At 37.5% G+C, this 18,710-nt stretch overlaps 1 protein-coding gene across 1 annotated transcript in view; it reads left to right on the plus strand.

Annotated features, from left to right (window-relative positions):
- Positions 1–18,710, plus strand: part of LOC124794649 (proteasome activator complex subunit 4-like) — a 228,268-nt gene that overhangs the window by 114,227 nt on the left and 95,331 nt on the right. The window contains exon 22 of the mRNA XM_047258171.1: positions 12,525–12,766. Coding sequence (XP_047114127.1) covers positions 12,525–12,766 — 242 coding nt within the window. The remainder of the gene's footprint in view (positions 1–12,524; positions 12,767–18,710) is intronic.

An 18,710-nucleotide genomic window follows, 5' to 3' on the forward strand; every position in this document is an offset into this window, starting at 1 on the left:
AGTAGTTCATTACAGATACTTAATAATAAGCCTGTGTGTAACAATTAAACATACATGTAGCATTCAGCAAGTATCAAAACAAAGGTTATGACTTGACCTTAACAATATCTTGTGTATGTCCTTTATCTTCTAACCAATTTCTCTCTTTCATCAGATTATGTAACTTTTGGCTCTTAAAGTTCCTGCTTATTCAACTTGCATGTGTCTGCTACCAGTTGGCAACTAAAAAAAACATTTTTATTGGAATTTTGTTGTTGATGGTACTTTTGTGGGTGTGGACATTTAAATTACCTTTATAACTTTACCTCCACTGATTGTTTCATTGTTTTTAAAATATTTGTTTAAAACATGGAATTGTGACTTACTAGAATCAGCACTAGAAGTATTTATGAGAGAATTGCAGAAAAACGTGGAAGTGTGATAGAAACTTAGTGGTACTTTAGCTGCACCTGCTAAATATTCAGGGCCTTCTCTATGTCACATGTACTCACAATTCAAATGGACCATTTCTTCGTGGAAGGCACAAGTGTTCTACACACCCACTCAGCACATCACATTGCCCTCCGTATTCTCTTTAGTTTGCTGTACATGAATTTCTGTGTATTGTGTATTTTTGCTAAGTTGCTGAAGGCATATGAATGTTGTGGATATTTTTAATTCTTACACAATTTACTAATGTCTAAAAAATTTTATATAGCAGACAATGCTTTGAGTAGTTGTCACACCTTAATTGCATTGTATATTCTTGTGGTGTGTTTATGACTTTGACATCCTTTATCCGTTTGATAATGTCCAGCATGTTTGTCTTACAACAAACAGATTCATGATCTGTAGGCTCTAAACTACTGCAGTCCATACAGTGGTCATACCTTGTTTTATGAAGTGTCTTGTTTACAAAATGCATTTTCCAATGCTTGTTGTAGTAGAACTTTCAATGTTTTTGTCTGCTCTTGTAACAGACCTTCATTTTTGTTTGTTGTTGTTGCTTCTTTAGTTTCTGTTTTTATTTTGGTAAAACTCTGTGATATTTATTTGTGTAGATTGATTGTAACGTAACCACATAGAGAATGTTATTTTTGGCTGAAAAAAAAAATTACCTACCACTAGTAGAAAATTCAACTCTACTGTTAAGAAAATGGAAGCCATTGAATGTTGTTGTGTGTGGTGAATTACAAGGTGCCTCTGGAAAGTTTGGTGAATTATCTAAAAACTTCTGGCACCCAGTTGTAAAGGTGATGGAAACTGTGAGCAAACACTTCTTCCCCTCTTCTCATAAAATCAACTGACAAACAGAAATTCATGCTGGATCGTGCCCTTGCTGTCAAAAAAAGGTAATAAATGTAGTCATAATCTTGGATTTTGTAAGCTGACTTTTTTTGGGAGGCAGAGAATACAATGAACACCATGCCATAGGCTGTTACTTCATCTCTGTATCATACTGATAGCACCAAGTCATATTTCCTGTAATGATGCGGATATCCAACACCACATGACCAATGTGTTTCAAGCAGTTCTACAAGAAGTGTTTACTGACAGTTTCCAATGCTTTAAACTGATGTCAGAAGTGAGTTGTAGCTAATGATTGCTTTGAAGGCCAAGATAGGTATTTTGTTTGTAACTCCTGTTTCCTTTATTTCCTGAGACCATTCACTGAAACTTTCAGGTGAACTTTGTATGTTGAATAACCTAGTGAGATAGTTTAAGGAGCTCAAGTGCTATCCCATTGCACACACTCTGTTTCCTTTACATGCACAACTGTCCTTCATATTTCTCAGTCATTCAAGTATGAGTGGCATCTATGTGTGCTCTGTACAAGGGAAACAATGTTGGGAATATCTTAAGGTACTGCATCAGTTCTCATGTTCATCAGTTATGAAGTGCTGTCTGCAATCAACAATGAATTAAGTCAGTGACACCCAGTTTTACTGACATTATCTTGCATCTCTTATCAGCTACAGAAAGTTCAGCATTTCAAACCATATGGATAGTGACACACACTATGGAAATAGTGTTGATGGATAGTAATTACCAAAATGTGTGGAGAATGTGCTTGTCATGTTTGAGAGGTATTCTCAGTGTTTATTTAGTGTACAAGATGTAACCGCTTGCAGATTTTGTACCTTATCACACCAAGTAATGCTTCTTGCATGGAGATTTCATATTTGATTTCTAGTTTTTAAAGCTGGAGATTTCTAGTTTTTATCAGTGTTTTGAGAAAGTTTACTATCTACAACATTGTTCCTTAAGCTGACACAAGTTTTGAGCAAAAGATAAGATTTGATTAAGAGGCTTTGATAATTCTGTGTCTTCTAAAAATTACACAATAGATTCAGAACTTTGGGACGCAAGGTTTCTTTTGTTAATGTATCAAGAACATGAATTAAATACACACTGCTTCTTTCACAACAACAAGAATGTTTATTTACACTTAAAAGAAGTGAACATGATATGAAGTGCAAAGATATTATAACATAAAATGCGGGTAATGTACTGGAAAGTCCTCCCCATTGTTTCCAACCTCCTGTGATTTGATCAGTTGGATTGATATAATCTCTGTCAGCTCCAGAATAGTGAAGATGATGGTTTGATAAATTCTTCCAGAATAGCGAAGATGATGATTTGAAAAAATCTGTCTTGGCTTCTTGGTATGTTCTTTACTTTTGTTATAACCTGCAATTTAAGACTAACAATGTTTATTGAATGAAAAAACAACTTTAGTAACAAAAGTTACTGATGGAAATTAATATGACCCATAGCTCTAGATAGGGTAACATGCAAGAGTTCCTGGTTGAAACTGATGTAAGTGAAAGCACTATCACACATTGTAAATATGATAGTAAGCGAAGTCTCATCAAGTGTCATGTGGTGGCGGTGGAAACCACATACTCGTCAGTCGAAGCACTAGACAAATCAACTCTAAATCAATCCATGACAACAGCAGTGGTGGTTACAGTTCACTTTTAGAGGTGAAGCTGGATAATAGCAGCTGCGGAAGAGACTGCAGTTGGATGGCCTTATATGTGCCCATTATGGAAGTTTAAGTGACTGCCCTTTGATAACAGCACTGTTCCCAATGCAGGTGCCCTCATCAGGTGTAGGCAATGTTACACATATCAATACATCCATATCTTCCAATTGCATGTCTGTGTCTTCCATTTGTTCACTCTTTCAATCATATGGCGAGGGATGGTAGGGCAATATCAGTTAATCTTTGTTGAGTTCTGGATGGGCTCCTCTTGAAATATTATTGGTTAAATTGCTACTATTTCCAGACATTAGTGTAACTTTCTTGGTGTGCACTAAATGTCAATTCATGAAAGGTGTATGTAAATGTTTTCATTCATTATGCACAATGTCAGCTATATTAAGTTCTTCGATATGTACTCGTATCCTGTAAGACAACAACTGACCTACCAACACCAGAAACGGTTCCCCCCCCCCCCTCCCCCCCTCCCCACCCAATGATGACAGGTCAGACATATTTTGGCATTTCAATATGCACTTGAGAATGGACTGAGCAAGGTGGCGCAGTGGTTAGCACTCTGGACTCGCATTTGGGAGGACGATCTTTCAAACCCATATCCGGCCATTCTGATTTAGGTTTTCCGTGATTTCCCTAAATCACTTCAGGCAAACGCCGGGATGGTTCCTGTGAAAAGGCACGGCCAATTTCCCTCCCTGTCCTTCCCTAATCTGAGCTTGTGCTCTGTCTCTAATGACCTCATAGTCAATGGGACGTTGAACACTAATCTCCTCCTCCACTTGAGAATGGCTACAAAGCCAAAATCATCATTGTGTACGATACATAAACAGATAACACTCAAATGGCAAAGACTTCTTTAAAAAATTGTATGTGACAATGTTCCCCCATGAAGGTTCACTTGCTGGTTGGTTGGTTTATTTGGGGAGGGGACCTAACAGTAAGGACATTGGTCCTGTCACACTGGGAAAGGATAAGAAAGGAAGTCAGTTGTGCCCTTTCAAAAGAACCCCCAGCATTTGCCTGAAGCGATTTAGGGAAATCACTGAGAACCTAAATCAGGATGGCCAGATGCGGATTTGAACCATTGTCCTCCCAAATGGGAATCGTCGTAAAGGAAAGATTATTAACTAAACTAACCAATCTGAACAGGCCTTGAACGTCCAATAGTACCGACGTTAGGCATCAGGGGCTGCAGAGATGGAGGGGCTTGTGGTCAGCACACCGGTATAAATATATCAAAATAGTCTGCCTATGATGACAACTACATGTTTTATATTGAGGAAAGTTAATGAGATGGCATTTCGTCCAATACCCTCCCACCATTCAAGGGCCTTGGAACAAAATCTTTCTGGTGACAGATACTGCCAATACTAATTGTTGTGTGTTATTGAAGCTTGCAGTAACCAACAGAAAATTTCATTTGATTGCTATCAAGTCTAGTTATGTTTGTGATCTTTGCTAAAGAAGTAATGTGATTTGATGTGTGCCATAATACTACCAGTACTACAGAATTTGCCCTCATTTCTTGTCTTGAGGTGTTCAATATTTTGTTAGGTGTGGTGAATTCATTGTCCCTTTTGATAATGACATTTATAATTGTTGCTTCAATGACAGCAAGCTACATATAGTTGACCATGGGAGAAGCAGGAGTTTTTGAGGTTGATGCCACAACATTTTAAAGTTTGTCCTTGTGATTTGTTAATTGTAAAACTGTAGGCTAATTTGATTGGAAATTGCAGTCTCTTAGATTGGAGTGGCAGTTCAGTAGAGACCAGTGGTATTCTAGGGATAAATAGTGTGTGTCCTGTATACTTCCCAGTCATAAGTTGGGTTTCGATGATGTTATTTGATAGCCATTTGATGATCATCCTTGTTCCATTACATAGTTTTAGTGAGTTGATTTCTGAGTAGTATGATCGGAGGTCCAATTTTATATTGAAGGCAGTTTAATGGAATTCCTGTTACTTGCAAACCGTTTAGGATTTCTGTAGGGAAGTTCACATTTTCTTCAATGCTTACAATCTTGTAGATCAATTTGTACATTCTCTCTCCACTGGGACTTTTCTTTTGAATATTAAAGTTGATACATCAACAATATTATTTTTAATTGCCAGAATTGCCCTTTCAAACAGCCAGTCCAGATTGGACTGGGTGTGAACAATGTCGGATAAATGTGGTCAATGAGTTTGTTTTCAGCAGTGGCTATGTTGCAGAAATCATTGTTGAGTATAGCAAGGCCGGTTGTCTGGTCAGTAGGATTTATATTCAGTCACTGTATCACTTTGACTACTCACACTTCACTGTTTGTTTTTATTCAATCACTGCACTACTTTTTCACTTCCTCCCTTCATCACTGATAAGAAACTGACCTTCAAGCTCACAACAGGTCTTGCTTTAGGTACACCTACCAGTGGAAACCCCCACTAGTGGCGAATTCCAGAACATACCAAAAGGCTTGAAGTGTTCCACAATGTTCCAGAACATTCCATTATATTTGAGTGTGTTCTGGGATGCTCCACAATGATCTGGGATGTTCTGGAATGTTCCTGAACATTCTGGAATCTTCTGGAACATTCCAGACTATTCCCAAACATTCCATGATATTCCGGAACATACTGGAATGTTTGAAATGCTTTTGAATACCCTTGAATGAATGTTCTGAAATGTTCCTGAATACTCCTCGTTGTTCTAGAAATTTCTAGAGGCGAACCTTTCCAGTCCTTTTATTTTCAAAAGCACGCTCTTCAGGTAAAAATGGGAACCTTCTTCATGGTTAGGGGATAGAGCGCTACCACACCATATAACTCCCTTGTTCGCACTGGGTCTCATTTCTGAGTTTTGGCAGCACACACACTGTACACTTACTTTTAATATATATATGGAATAGTGATTATCTTTTCCTTTTGATTGTGTAATGTTATGAGTGAAAGGTCTCGGCATATCGATCAGGGGCAGATAAATCAACATATTTCCATCTGATGTATTTCATCATCTGAATTTAATAACCATTCCTTAGTTCATCACTTTTTATTAAATACCTTCCAAATTAGGAAGAAGTTTTTATTGTTTCATAAATTGCTGGGAAGAATGATTGTGGACATATACAGGAGATGAACTATCAGTTGCCAATATTGCATTCATCTCTGGCAGAATCACTGAGAATTTCACTCTTGATCAGAGCTGGTGATTATGTTGCAAAGTGGTTCACCAACAATTTGCCATTACAGGTTGGCACTTAGGAGAAGATTAGTAGCAAGTTCAGGACATTTGTCAGTTGGTTCGACCATTGACAGTTACATGTGTGTTGCATCATTGTAGCAAATTGTGGTAGAAAAGGGTGGCTGGTGAAGGATGGAAACTCGTTCATATTGTGATATTAACATGAGCGTTATTCTGTATACTTCTTAACCACAAATGGATGAGCCAGTCTGACTAAGTTGTGGCAACCACGTATCAAACACATCGACTGTAAGGAACAGAATGGTAATCACTTTTAAATTCAGACTTTGATGAACCTGCGTTTTTTTTACTGTTTGATTGTCCGGAGCCCAGTAACTGTGTTGGGCACAGGGCACTCAACATAGTACTATACTCAGAACAACTTTGTTTGGACTGTAATAAGGATTGCAGCAAAGGGTAGTACGTTTGAAAATTTATTTACTTATCTGCATAACTTCTATCCGATGAGCATTTTTTTCTACTGCTTCCCCAAAAACTCCATTAATTTCAACATGACTCCTTCAGACAAAAGTGCCCTTTTTGTGGATAATCCTTTTATTACAGATTTTTGCAAGGAAGTCTTGCAGTACTTTTGGTTATAAGACTGTAGACATTAACATATACCCAAATGATATTTTCTAGTTAATGTTATGAATTTTAAAGTGAGGATACCAGAGATATTAATAGAATAGATTTCATCTCTCATGAATAATAAAGGTGCACCTTTATGATCATGTTGTGATCTCTATACCATTGTAAAACGATTGTAAGCAGAGGCAGTCATGTTGATGCTATCAACAAATATATTAGGTTCACTTTTGAGGTAGCCTGAAATGAAGGCATACTTATTAACACAGAAGGGAATTATTCACATAGCTTTCACATTGTTCCCAAATTCTTAGTCAGCTCTCAAAGTATCTTTAAAAGATTTCCTGTTGATATTAATTTCACTGTTGTAGTGGTGACTGGGAGAAGGGACAACATATGGAATAATATTTTGGGGAGTCAACAGTAAAAATATTCAAATAGTTTTCAAATTACAAAAAAGAGCAATTCGTATAATAACCAAGAGTGGCAGTAGGGCTCACTGCCTTGAACATTTCCAAAAGCTGGAAATCCTAACTGTCCCCTGTGAATACATTTTTCAAAGTGTTATGTATGTAAAAAAAAATATTGACTGCTATATGAAAAATTCATTAGTACACAGCTATGAAACTAGAAACCAATTCAATCTGCATCTAGAGAGGAAAAATAAAGTTAAAACTCAGCAGAGCTTGTTGTACAATGCTGTTAAATTATATAATAAATTACCCCAAAAAATAAGAGATATTGACACAATCGGACAGTTCAAAACAAAACTAAATTTTTTTTTATTAAATAAAAGTTATTACGCAGTAACGGACTATCTGAATTAAAACATGTAGTGTAATTAAAGTAGCCTGCATTGTAATACATGAGGAAATAATTATGATATGTAATCAAAAATTGTACAGTACTATAAGAAAATTACAAATTACACAAGGATATAAAACTAATTTAAGATACCTCAAAAATGTGTGTAAATACTAATTTTATGTGTATAATTGTAGGTATATTGTATTGTATATGATTTTGCTGACGAAATCCACACAATGTAAATTGTTACATGGATTAATAAAGAAATCAATCAATCAGTCAATCATAGAACACTGAAGCTTTGTACCCAGTCCACACGGTGTTTGCTTGGCTGCAGTGTGTACGAGAGGCAGTGAATAAATTTTGCACAGCTTGGCACAAGTTGCCAGAAATGATCAACACCTCCTAGCCAAATGACACAGCTACTCGAGTGGCTTGCATAGCCATGCTGGACTTAACAAGGATGCACACAGGCTGTGAATTTGCAGTGTGCACAGTCTCATCGCTTTTCCTACGTGCCTCTTGCTGCATTATGTCATAGCTAACTGACATGTTTTCTTAGCTGTTTGTAAGGGGCATTGCATTTGTTGAATCAGAAGTGGAAAGTGCTCACCCACATGAAAATGAGTGAGGCTCAGCAGTGTCGATAACGAGTGATGGGGAATGAAAGCCAGTCACTCAGCTTTGCCACGCAGATGCTATGTTCTAGTTCATATCTTTCTTGCATGTAGGTGACCCAGAAACAATGTTTCTTCCTGATACTGTCAAACCCACTGGAAAGAGCATGTTTGCCTTTTCGGTATATTCTTCATATATAGTGATACCATCATCACTTCAGAAAAGATTATGTATTTGGAGTTGGCCAAAAGCATGGAATCAGTATGCACTACTTCTTCTTCCACAAGAGCTGCAGAAATAGTGTGAAGTACACAGATATTATAATACAAAATTGTCAGTGTGCTCTGACAGGTGTTGCAAGGCAGCAGATTGTCAGATTAGTTGAAACTCTGCCTATCTGAATTGGCTTCAGGCTCCAAACAATTCCTATAAATTCCCCAACAAATACTCCTGTAGAAGGCATCAGTCACCAGTGGTGGAAACAATTGCAACAGGATGTGAGGATTAGAAACATTTCTCACTGTAGCGGGTCATACTCTGTACTGAATATTGAGTGGAGGTTGAAATTATTAGCGATGAGGTGTTTGGACTCACTATAAGTGCCTACAAAGAGGACATTTATGTTTTGACTACATGAGAAACTTAAAACCACTAATGTGAAAAATAGTCTGTATGTACTATCATTTAGCTGAGATCAACTGACAATGGTACAGCTCAGTCAGGACCGTGTAGAGGAACTGGGTCAGTTTGCACAAATAGCAGTTAGATCTACAATAATATTTACTTACATAATGGTTAAAGGTGACAAAGAGACTCGCCCCTTCTTATCACCACCACCACCACCACCACCACCACAAAAACTTCCTCTTCCTATTCCTCCTCCTCCTCTTCTTTTTAAAGAATTGAAGTGCAGACAGGTAGATGTTAAACTGTGAGGATATGAAATGTAACAGTCATTTAGGCTTACAAGGGAACCACACAGCAAACAGATTTTTGTGATTTTTTTTTTTTGTGTTTATGGTACATGAAGATCAGAACTCAAAAATCAGATTGCAAAAGCAGTTCAATGCAACTCTCAAAAATTATCTAGACATTGACTTCGAAAGTTTGCAACCATCTTTAATAGGCTAAAACAGGTCAATTTTTCTTGGCAGATCATGTGAGAATGTGGCAGAGGGGTTGTCAACCACGCGTGTGGCACTGGCTCAGTTCCCAGCCTTGCCAAAGTTGTAAACAAAGCTGCAGGTTCCATGAATATTTCCAAAAAGTTTAAGATACATTTTTTTTAAATTTAAACAATCTTTTGTAAAAGATCAGTAATTAAGAATTCATATTTGCAATGAAAACTGGGCTTTTGTGGGCAATATGTAATTAGAAATAACAAGATGTGTTTTTTTTAAAATTAAAATAGCGTTTAGATACTCTTTAATTAGCACACATTTGATGTTTTTATTTTTAATTGATAAGATATTTGAATTGAATAGAAAAAAAGGAAAGAAGAGATAATGACCGAAAGAAGACTCGAACCAGTGATAACTGTCTTGAGCATTAATGATTCTTTTCCATCTTTACCTATTTTAAAGTTCACAGAACTGCTACTAGAACATGTATCTCTGTTTAAAAATTTGCATCAGCTTGGAGTAAAATCTGTTAAAACCCCTACATTGCAGGCGAGCATTCTACCATAGAGCAACACGGCGTGTTGAGCAAAATGAGCCTTGCATTAACTTACTAAAGATGGTTGAAAAACTTCAAAGTCAATTTTTTTGAGAAGTTTTGGGAGTTGCATTTAACTAATTTAGGGGGTTAGTATTTGAGTTTCATGTACCATAAATATAAAAAAATACAAAAATTCGTTTGCCATGTGGTCTCCATGTTAGACATAAACAAAGATAGCAGCAGTCTTTGATTCATTAGTAGGATACTAGGAAACAGCAATTTTTCTATGAACTGGATTATTTATGAATCACTTTGTATGGTTTTCAGTAGAATATTTTCAAAGTGTTTGTGTTTTATGTCAGGTTTGGTTAATGGGGGATGTTGAACATAAAATTTCAACACCCTTTTCTTTGTACTAAAGGAACAGTGAAGGATGATCAATTCCACCTCCCGTATGTACTTAGAGAGGAATGGAACTTCATCAAATAATTCATCATTCATTCTTACACAATAAACTAGAACACAGCCAATAGAGTAAATGAAGAACAGTGTTCACCAGTGGCTATTTCTGCACTTCAGTGCTACTTGACAGTAAAGGTTACCTGACCTGGAGAATGTACAATATAACATCATTGTAGAATAGTTCAGTTTTTACTGATTTATGAGTAAGGACCTGTTGCAGTGAAAAATTGTGTAGGTAGTAGTAAGAATGGCAACATAAACTGCTGTAGACTTACTAGAGAGTGTATCAGAAATACTTAAAAAACTGAACTGTGGAACACTTGATTCAAAACACATAAAAGATCACTAAACTGTCAGTTTCAGGATGGAATCTGTACATATTTTAAGTCCCCACTCATTGTTCATAATAAACAGGAAGTTAATTTAGTACTGCAGAGTGTGCAGTTGAAACAGGCTGGTTGAGAATCTGACTAAAAAGCAGCTTTTAAGTGAAATGTAAGACCTTCATTTGCAGAAAGGGTAGGAACTGAATATCCAGTCAACAAGATATTCAAGTCAGGTACAGGTATTTAAACAGTTGCAGATGATGTAGGATGTTCATGTGATTTCATAAAAGAGGAAAAGATAGTACTGTAATATTAAGTGGGATATACAGTAGCCTGGACAAGGACAAAATACGGAATATCCGGAGTTTGATGTATATAGTGATATGGTCACTTAGTGTCTTTGGTATGTGGCACCAAACTGTTCTTAGTTGTTCCAGTGTCATGCCCAACCATATGTTTATAGTGAAATTGAACACATTAATGCAGAGTTAGAAATGGCAGTGATCACTGAAGGATCTACATTTCTCTGTTGCTAGGGCTATTTGTTGATGAAGTGTGATCAGGCACAGTCCACACAAGAAAACAGCATTTTCAAGGAAAATTAAGGGGTGACTAATGAGAGTACAGGAACAGGTCTCAACACAGTTATGTAGCTGTTGTTATGGATTGGAGAACTTGGAGTGTTTTCAGATGAAGTTTGGTGTCAACAGCATCTGACAGTGAATGTATGTACAGGGCAATGCAAATGCTCACAAGCTTGACTTCGGTAAAGCTCGTATAATATAATGAAACAGGGGAGTGAACCATAGAGTAATCCTGGATATCATACCTACTAAGTGAAATGGCCAATAGGCATAAGAAGGTTTTTGAGGTATCATATGTGACTATAGGGCAATCCAGATTCCTCCTGTAATACCCAACTGTGATCCACACAACCATTAACTTGTCTACTGTTGTTTGCTTCATGACAGAGTTTCACAAAAATTCCAGGAAAAGTGAATTGACAGATTCAAAGAAACTTAAGATGGAATCCGGAAATGGTCTTAGGCTCACTGCATAATGTTTACACACAAAGAGTAATTCCATAATCATCCGCAGAGAACCACGTGATGCTGATTTCCTGCTGTATTGTCCTCTGCCCTGTGGTGTCATTTGAATGCATTGTGGAGGGGTAAGGGGTCAGCACACTGCTCACCTGGCTGTTGTCAGCTTTTGAGACCTGGAGACCATTACTTCTCATTCAGGTAGCTCCTCAACTGACCTCGTGAGGCTCTGTACACTTCACCAAGGAAAAATCCCTGGTGTTGAATTGTACCCAGGTCCTCTGCAAGCGAGTAAGACGTACAGACTGCTCAGCTACGGAGCAGATACTGTTCACATAAGTACTGTAAAAAGTGGACCAATTAGCTTGTGAAAGAGGTTTGTAAGCTGTCACTTTTTAGGTTCTCTTGTAAGGAATCGTTATATGATACTCTGTCAAGGAATGGAATGACAAAAAAAACTTTGTAAATTAAAATGTAAAAGGTGTCCTCTGTCATGTAACTTAATGTAATACTCAGTGTGCATACTGATGTAGAAATCCACAAATATGATCATAGCTATTACGGGGAAGCTTCAGATTAAATTGTTTGTAGAAGTTACATTCATTATGCAGTGAAAGAGAGTGGAAACGAACACACTTGGAGAATTTTCGTTGCTCGTGCTAATGAAAACATTATGAAATACCGTAATTTATATTAGCCTAAGTTTTCAAAAAGCTAACTTTTTCTGTCAAAATGTGAATATAGAAATTACAATTTTGATTTTATTACTATATACTGCATCATAATTTGCCAAACAAACAGTGCAACTTTTGGTTACAGATTGCGATACGAGGCACAGTTTTCTTGTTGAAGCAGCAGAAGCGCCCACATAAAAAAATTGTTATTGATCCACGCTCCCTTTTGAAGGATGGTATTAAGTTGGAGAGTAAAATAATTCCAGGAGAACGAGATGACAATGCGTGGGTTCAATATAATGGAAGTATGCGACCACTGACAGCTGAAGAATGGGATAAACCAAGATACGTTCATGATATGTATCATGGCTATTATTCTTGGCCAAAGTAAGTATTATGGACATTATTGGTGATGTTGTTCTACTTAAATAAGATAAAAAATAAGAGTATGCATATAGCCGTCATAAAAATTGCCATCACCGGGATCTCTAAGGTGGCCTTTAGATACTTTAGATATCTAGTCTTATGTTTTTTAGTGTCATCTAGTGCCTGATGTAGAGTGGCTCTTAACGTAATTTTTGAAAGTGTTGTATTATTCCCATCTGGAATTTACACTATGTCAAAATTGAATTTGGCAAATGGTGGGGTTATTTTGGAAATGAAATGGTTGGTTTCCTTCTGTGATCTACAATCTGAGATCATTTTCTCATCTGATGATTGTAACATCAATGGTCTGTCCCTTTGCTCTTTTAAAATTCATATAATATTCGTGTATGTAATCAGAACTTGTATTTTTGTTTTGTTTCACTTGGCTGTTTGATAAAGCAGGATGTCTGAAAGGGAAATTGTTTGCATTTAAACAGCATAGGCATTTTATGTGTGTGTTTTTCTTCAGATGTCTACTTCCATTACTCTTTATTGAGTAGTTCATTTCATATAATTTTGCGTTGTGGATGATACAAAGTGTAGGCTGCTCAAATCCATTTCAATCTCAGCCCTTACAGATAGAAATGATCACATGCTTAGCATTACACAGCTCTTCCTTTTTCTTCTGAACCATTAGTGATTTATTAAGAGTTTTGGGGAACTCAGTAGTAATCTTATGACATGGCAGTCGTGATTTCTCTTTGCACTTTCCTCAAATGCAATGTAAAATAAATTAACTACTTACATAAAACTTCCTCTGTCATTAAAACAGTGTCAAACTGAAATCCAAACTGCTAACTGAGTTACTCACACACACGTTCTGACTTCACTGAAAGTCTTTGCACATTGTTATTCCCTACTTGCAAATGTTGTCAGACATAAGGGATATAAAAATGGAAAAAGCTGACATACTAAAATTACTTTCATTCCGTAATGTTGTATGGGATAATTTTTTGGGGTAACTCATCAAACCAAGCCAAGTTTTCCAGATATAAAATTATAAGAATTATTTGTGGCGTGAACTCAAGAACATCTTGCAGAGGCCTGTTCAGGGAACTTGTGATATTAACTACTGCTTCCCAATATATTTATTCCTTAATGAAATTTATCATTAAAAATACATCTCCTTTTTTCAACCCAGCAGCTCTGTACAAGGAATCAGTACTAGAAATTAATAATTTAACAGCAGCTGCAAAAAGTTTCAACTGTCAATAAAGTTCAGTTTAAGAGGAGCATTTATTGGTGGCCAAATTTTTCTACTACATTGATGAATTTCTTAGTAGAAACAACTGGGTGTATGTATTTTACTAATAATATAAAATAATGTGAATATTAGTACAATTTGATATCTGTACAAACTCAATGTAGTAATGAGATCATTGTAAATACGTGCTGTAAAATGAGTCTTCTGTTCAGTGCTTATTACCTTTTAATCTAAAATATGTTTAAAAATTTGCTAACTCGCTCCTCATCCCTGACAATCATTCCATTTGGGCTCTGTGGAAGATATGTTAACATACTTATATTTGTTTTTCATTCTAAGTATTTACTGTGTGTTCTTGTTCTGCTGACATCTTGTACATCCTGGAGGATCTTCTCATTAGGAGTCAATTGGATCAAAAAGTAAATCTAAATCTTATCTACTATATGTCATTTCTCTACATCGGAGTGACAGTTCCATTCAAAAAGAAGCCCTTGTGACTGTCGTTCTCCATCACAGCCCCCCCTCTCCTTCCAGTAGCTGTACTATAACATGGTTTGGGGGATATCCTGTGTGAAATGTTGAAACATGAAAGGGGAGACACAAACAAGATGATATTTTCAGTCAGGCAACAAGAGATGCTCAGTTGGATGAGTTTTTGGTGCAGAAGGTTACAATATACACTGAGATGAGATGACAAAAGTCACGGGATACCTCATAATATAGTGTTGAACCACTTTTTGCCTAACACAGTGCAGCAACTGTGTGTGGCATAAACTCACATAATTGGAAATCACCTGCAGGAATATTGAGCCATACTGCTCCTATAGCTGTCCATAACTGACAAAGTGTTGTCAATGCAATACTTTGTGCATAAACTGACCTTTCAGTTATGTCCCATAAATGTTCACTGGGATTCATGTCGGGCGATCTGGATGGTCAGATCACTCATTTGAATTGTCCAGAACGTTCCTCAAACCAATCGCAGATTGTTGTGGCCCAGTGACGTGGTACATTGATGATGATGATGATGATGATGATGATTGGTCATCTGGTGCCATAGCCCATTAACACCAAATTTTGTCACACTGTCTTAACAGTTATATTCATCGTATGTCCTACATTGATTTCTGTGATTATTTCGTGCAGCGTTGCTTGTCTCCCAACACTGACAACTCTATGCTAATGCTGCTGCTCTTGGTCATTAAATGGATGTAATGGCTGTGCATTATCTGTGATGAGAGGTGATTTCTCTAATTTTCTGATACTGTGGATCTCAAAATTTGAACTTCCTAACAATTTCCAATATGGAATGTCCCATGCATCTAAGCTCTAAATGCCATTCCACATTCAAAGTTTGTTAATTCCTGTCGTGTGGCCACAATCACATCGGGAACTTTTCCACAGGAATCACCTGAGTACAAATAACAGCTCTGCCAATGCTCTGTCACTTTTGTCACCTCAGTGTAATTTTAGATGCAGCGGGGTGCATTTACAAAAGAAATGATTTACAATGCAATGATTAGACTTCTCCATACAAATTTACTCTTCCTAACTGGTTTCTGCATTTAGCCACTGATGTGTCTTGGATAGTGCTGACATTGTTATGTTTGATTTATGTGCTGGCCTGGAATTCTTCAAAGAAGACTGCACTAGCCAGATCATACTCCATGGAAGGCGAAGCCCAGAGCAGAGTGCACGATCTTAACCTTGATTAAATTGGTTATGGGCATTTATTTAAGCACTTGATCCTCTGCAAAGTCAAGTACAAAAACCAGTGGTTAGCTGTAATTAAGCTGTTCACCATCATATCCTTTCTGGTGTCAGTGCTGATTTTGCATTGATATTAATTTGTTCATTCATTCATTCTGCCTCATAAGTCCCCTTAAAGAAAGGAGAATCTTCAGTGATGTGAAATGGAATTAATGTATAAATTAACAGAGTCTCTTGTCTAACTAGTACAAGCTATTTGTACTTACGCAGGATATCAGAAAAAAAAATCTGTTGCTTGCTCAGTAACAGTGAAAGCTACTCTTTCTTCTTCTGTTTAATTATTGTTTATATGATTATAGTAATATTTATAATGAACAATCCCTAAGGGGCATAGCATTTGTTTGCTGAGTACGGGCTTGGCGACCCTGGGGTTTCTGAGCTGGGAACTTATAAGCACTGCCAGTCCTCTGTCGCCATAAGCTCTGGACATGCTTCAGGGACCACTGTGCAGCTTGGCGGCGGAATGTTGTGTGTCTGAGGGAATGGGGATCTTGGCTTGACTGCCCAGATCACAAGGAAGGAATAAACCACTATTAAAAAGAAAAAAGAAAAGCCACTCAATCTCAAGGTGTGCTGCACACTGATAGGACGCATGGCTGTTGAGGTGGAACAGTCATTAGCAGGCAACGTCTGGGGAACTGGTCACACCTCAGTTGTATAAAGCTTACTCAGGTACGTGGGGCCCTGTCTGAGTGGACCCTTATTTCCCTAGCTGTTCGTGGGACCAAAATTGATCCTCAGAAATTTCATTTTTCCCTTCCCAGCAGAAAGGGTGGCCCTCTGGAAGATACCAACACCCCAAGGACTCGTGTAGCCAGTCCTCCTGATTCAGTCAGTAGTAACAGAATGCAATGCATTTTGCAGAATGGGAAAAGAAAAGAGAGTAATTTTGAAAAAGTTTTGTGATTTTACATATAGAAAGGCTTAGAAGACATTGCTGGCATCTTAAAATCTGTTAAGCGCTTGTGCAATGGGTCCTTGTTAGTCGAAACATTTAGCTCCCAACAAGTGAAAAACCTTCAGAAAGCTCAATGCCTTGGGGAGTATGCAATAGAAACTGAATTGCACAACACCTTGAACTACAACAAAGGCGGTGTGACTTGCAGGTATCTAGCTGACATTCCCCGAGAAGAACTGAAAGCCGAATGGTGCCGGGAAGGCATTGTCAATGTGCAACACATTATGAAATGGGTGAATGGCCATCTCGTAAAATCAGACTCATTTATCCTTACTTTTTACAGCCACAAACTACCAGAGTGTGTGAAGGCAGGTTTCCTATGCCTAAGTGTACAATCTTATTACCCAAATCCAATGCGGTGTTTCAAATGCCCACACTTTGGCCACACTGCTCTTGGCTGTAAAGGAGAAGCCACTTGTGGGAAACGTGGTAAAGCCACCCATGATGGAGTTGGTTGCTCCTCTCCATCAAAAAGTATGTCAACTGCTCTGGTGATAACCCTGTGTGGAGCAGGGACTGCAGAGTTTTTGCTTGAGGAACAGAAGATCCAAGAGATCAAAATTACAAAGTGCATTCCATATGGTGAAGCCAAGAAGTTTTACTAATCCATGCAGCCACCCATGTTTGCTGCCTCCTTTTCTTCCATTTTGAAGCAGCTGGTCCTGAAAATTGACACCACTACACAACGGAGATTGCTACTGTCAGCACTAGCACCTGAATTTGTCAGTGCACAGGTGGTGTTGCAGTTCCTTTGAAGCCCTCTTAGGAGGTGACCTGTACCTTGGGGGACAGAAGAGTGCCATTCCGCCATCCAGGACAGTGTCATCAAGGAGAGCAAAAAAACGGTCATGGCAAGAGTTCCTGAACTCCCATCATTCGTTCCACTTGTTCTATAAAATTGTGGGAAGCCCTGAGGAGGATATCCGGTAAACGCAGTGTAACGTAAAAATATAAAAACAGTGATATGTAAAAAATATACAGCAGTCTGCCAATGTATTCGTATTCTTAATGACTCAATAGTAGTGGTTGAAAACACTTTTCTGCAAATGACTCACACGAATGTTCTTACTAGTGAAATATCTTTTACGTTAGCCCGACACAGATCAGTAATTAATAAACTGTCTCAGTTGTCAGAGTAGTTACGTAATCATCGATAGTTAATTGTCCTTTCCTTCTTTACCCAACGCCTTTTATAATATTCCAGGCTCATGAGAAGTCGTGTGCTTATCGCACCAGAGAATATATCACAAGTCTGTTCGATGTAAACTACTGCAATATGTAACTTAGTATTGTGGTTTCATCTTGATTCCCCAGTATAAGATAACAAGAGTAGCATCTACAAAAGAAATCCTATAATGGAACTGGAATCCTGTGACCAGACCTTTTCTGCGTGGGATGTTATCTTGTTATATAAAGGAAAGCTGTGAGTAAAAATTGTTAAAATATTATCAGCAGCCACCGGGCTCATAGCATCTGAAAGAAAGTTAGTTGTCCTAACCGCTGGCAGGTCTCGTAGATGAGCTAAAAGAAAAATGTTGAAGATTTTCTAAGATGGTGCTTAACAACGAAAATTCTTTGTTAAGGCCCATATCTACTTAGGACAATCCAGGTAACAGATTACAAATTGATTGACCACATACACAAATTCTTTTGACAAAATAACTATTATATTTTTTTGGTTTTAAGTACAACTTACATTATTAGCTGGTACAGCAAGATGAGCTTTACACAAGAGTGTCCTCTTAGGTCCAAATCCAAGCAGATAAGATAAGTGAATGACAAAGGAAAGATACTTCATCCATAGAAGTGCAAGAGTCCGTGGAATAACTTGTCCATTGTAGTTCTCTCTCTTCTTCCTTGGCGTAACTTGTCAGTTCTTTATAAAATTTATTGTAATATTTAGCTTACATTTTTTTTTAAATCCAAGACCACCCAGGAGAAACAGTACAGCAGTCATTTACCAATAGCAATGG

Source organism: Schistocerca piceifrons, chromosome 4 (assembly GCF_021461385.2).
Source record: "Schistocerca piceifrons isolate TAMUIC-IGC-003096 chromosome 4, iqSchPice1.1, whole genome shotgun sequence".
Lineage (NCBI taxonomy): Eukaryota > Metazoa > Arthropoda > Insecta > Orthoptera > Acrididae > Schistocerca > Schistocerca piceifrons.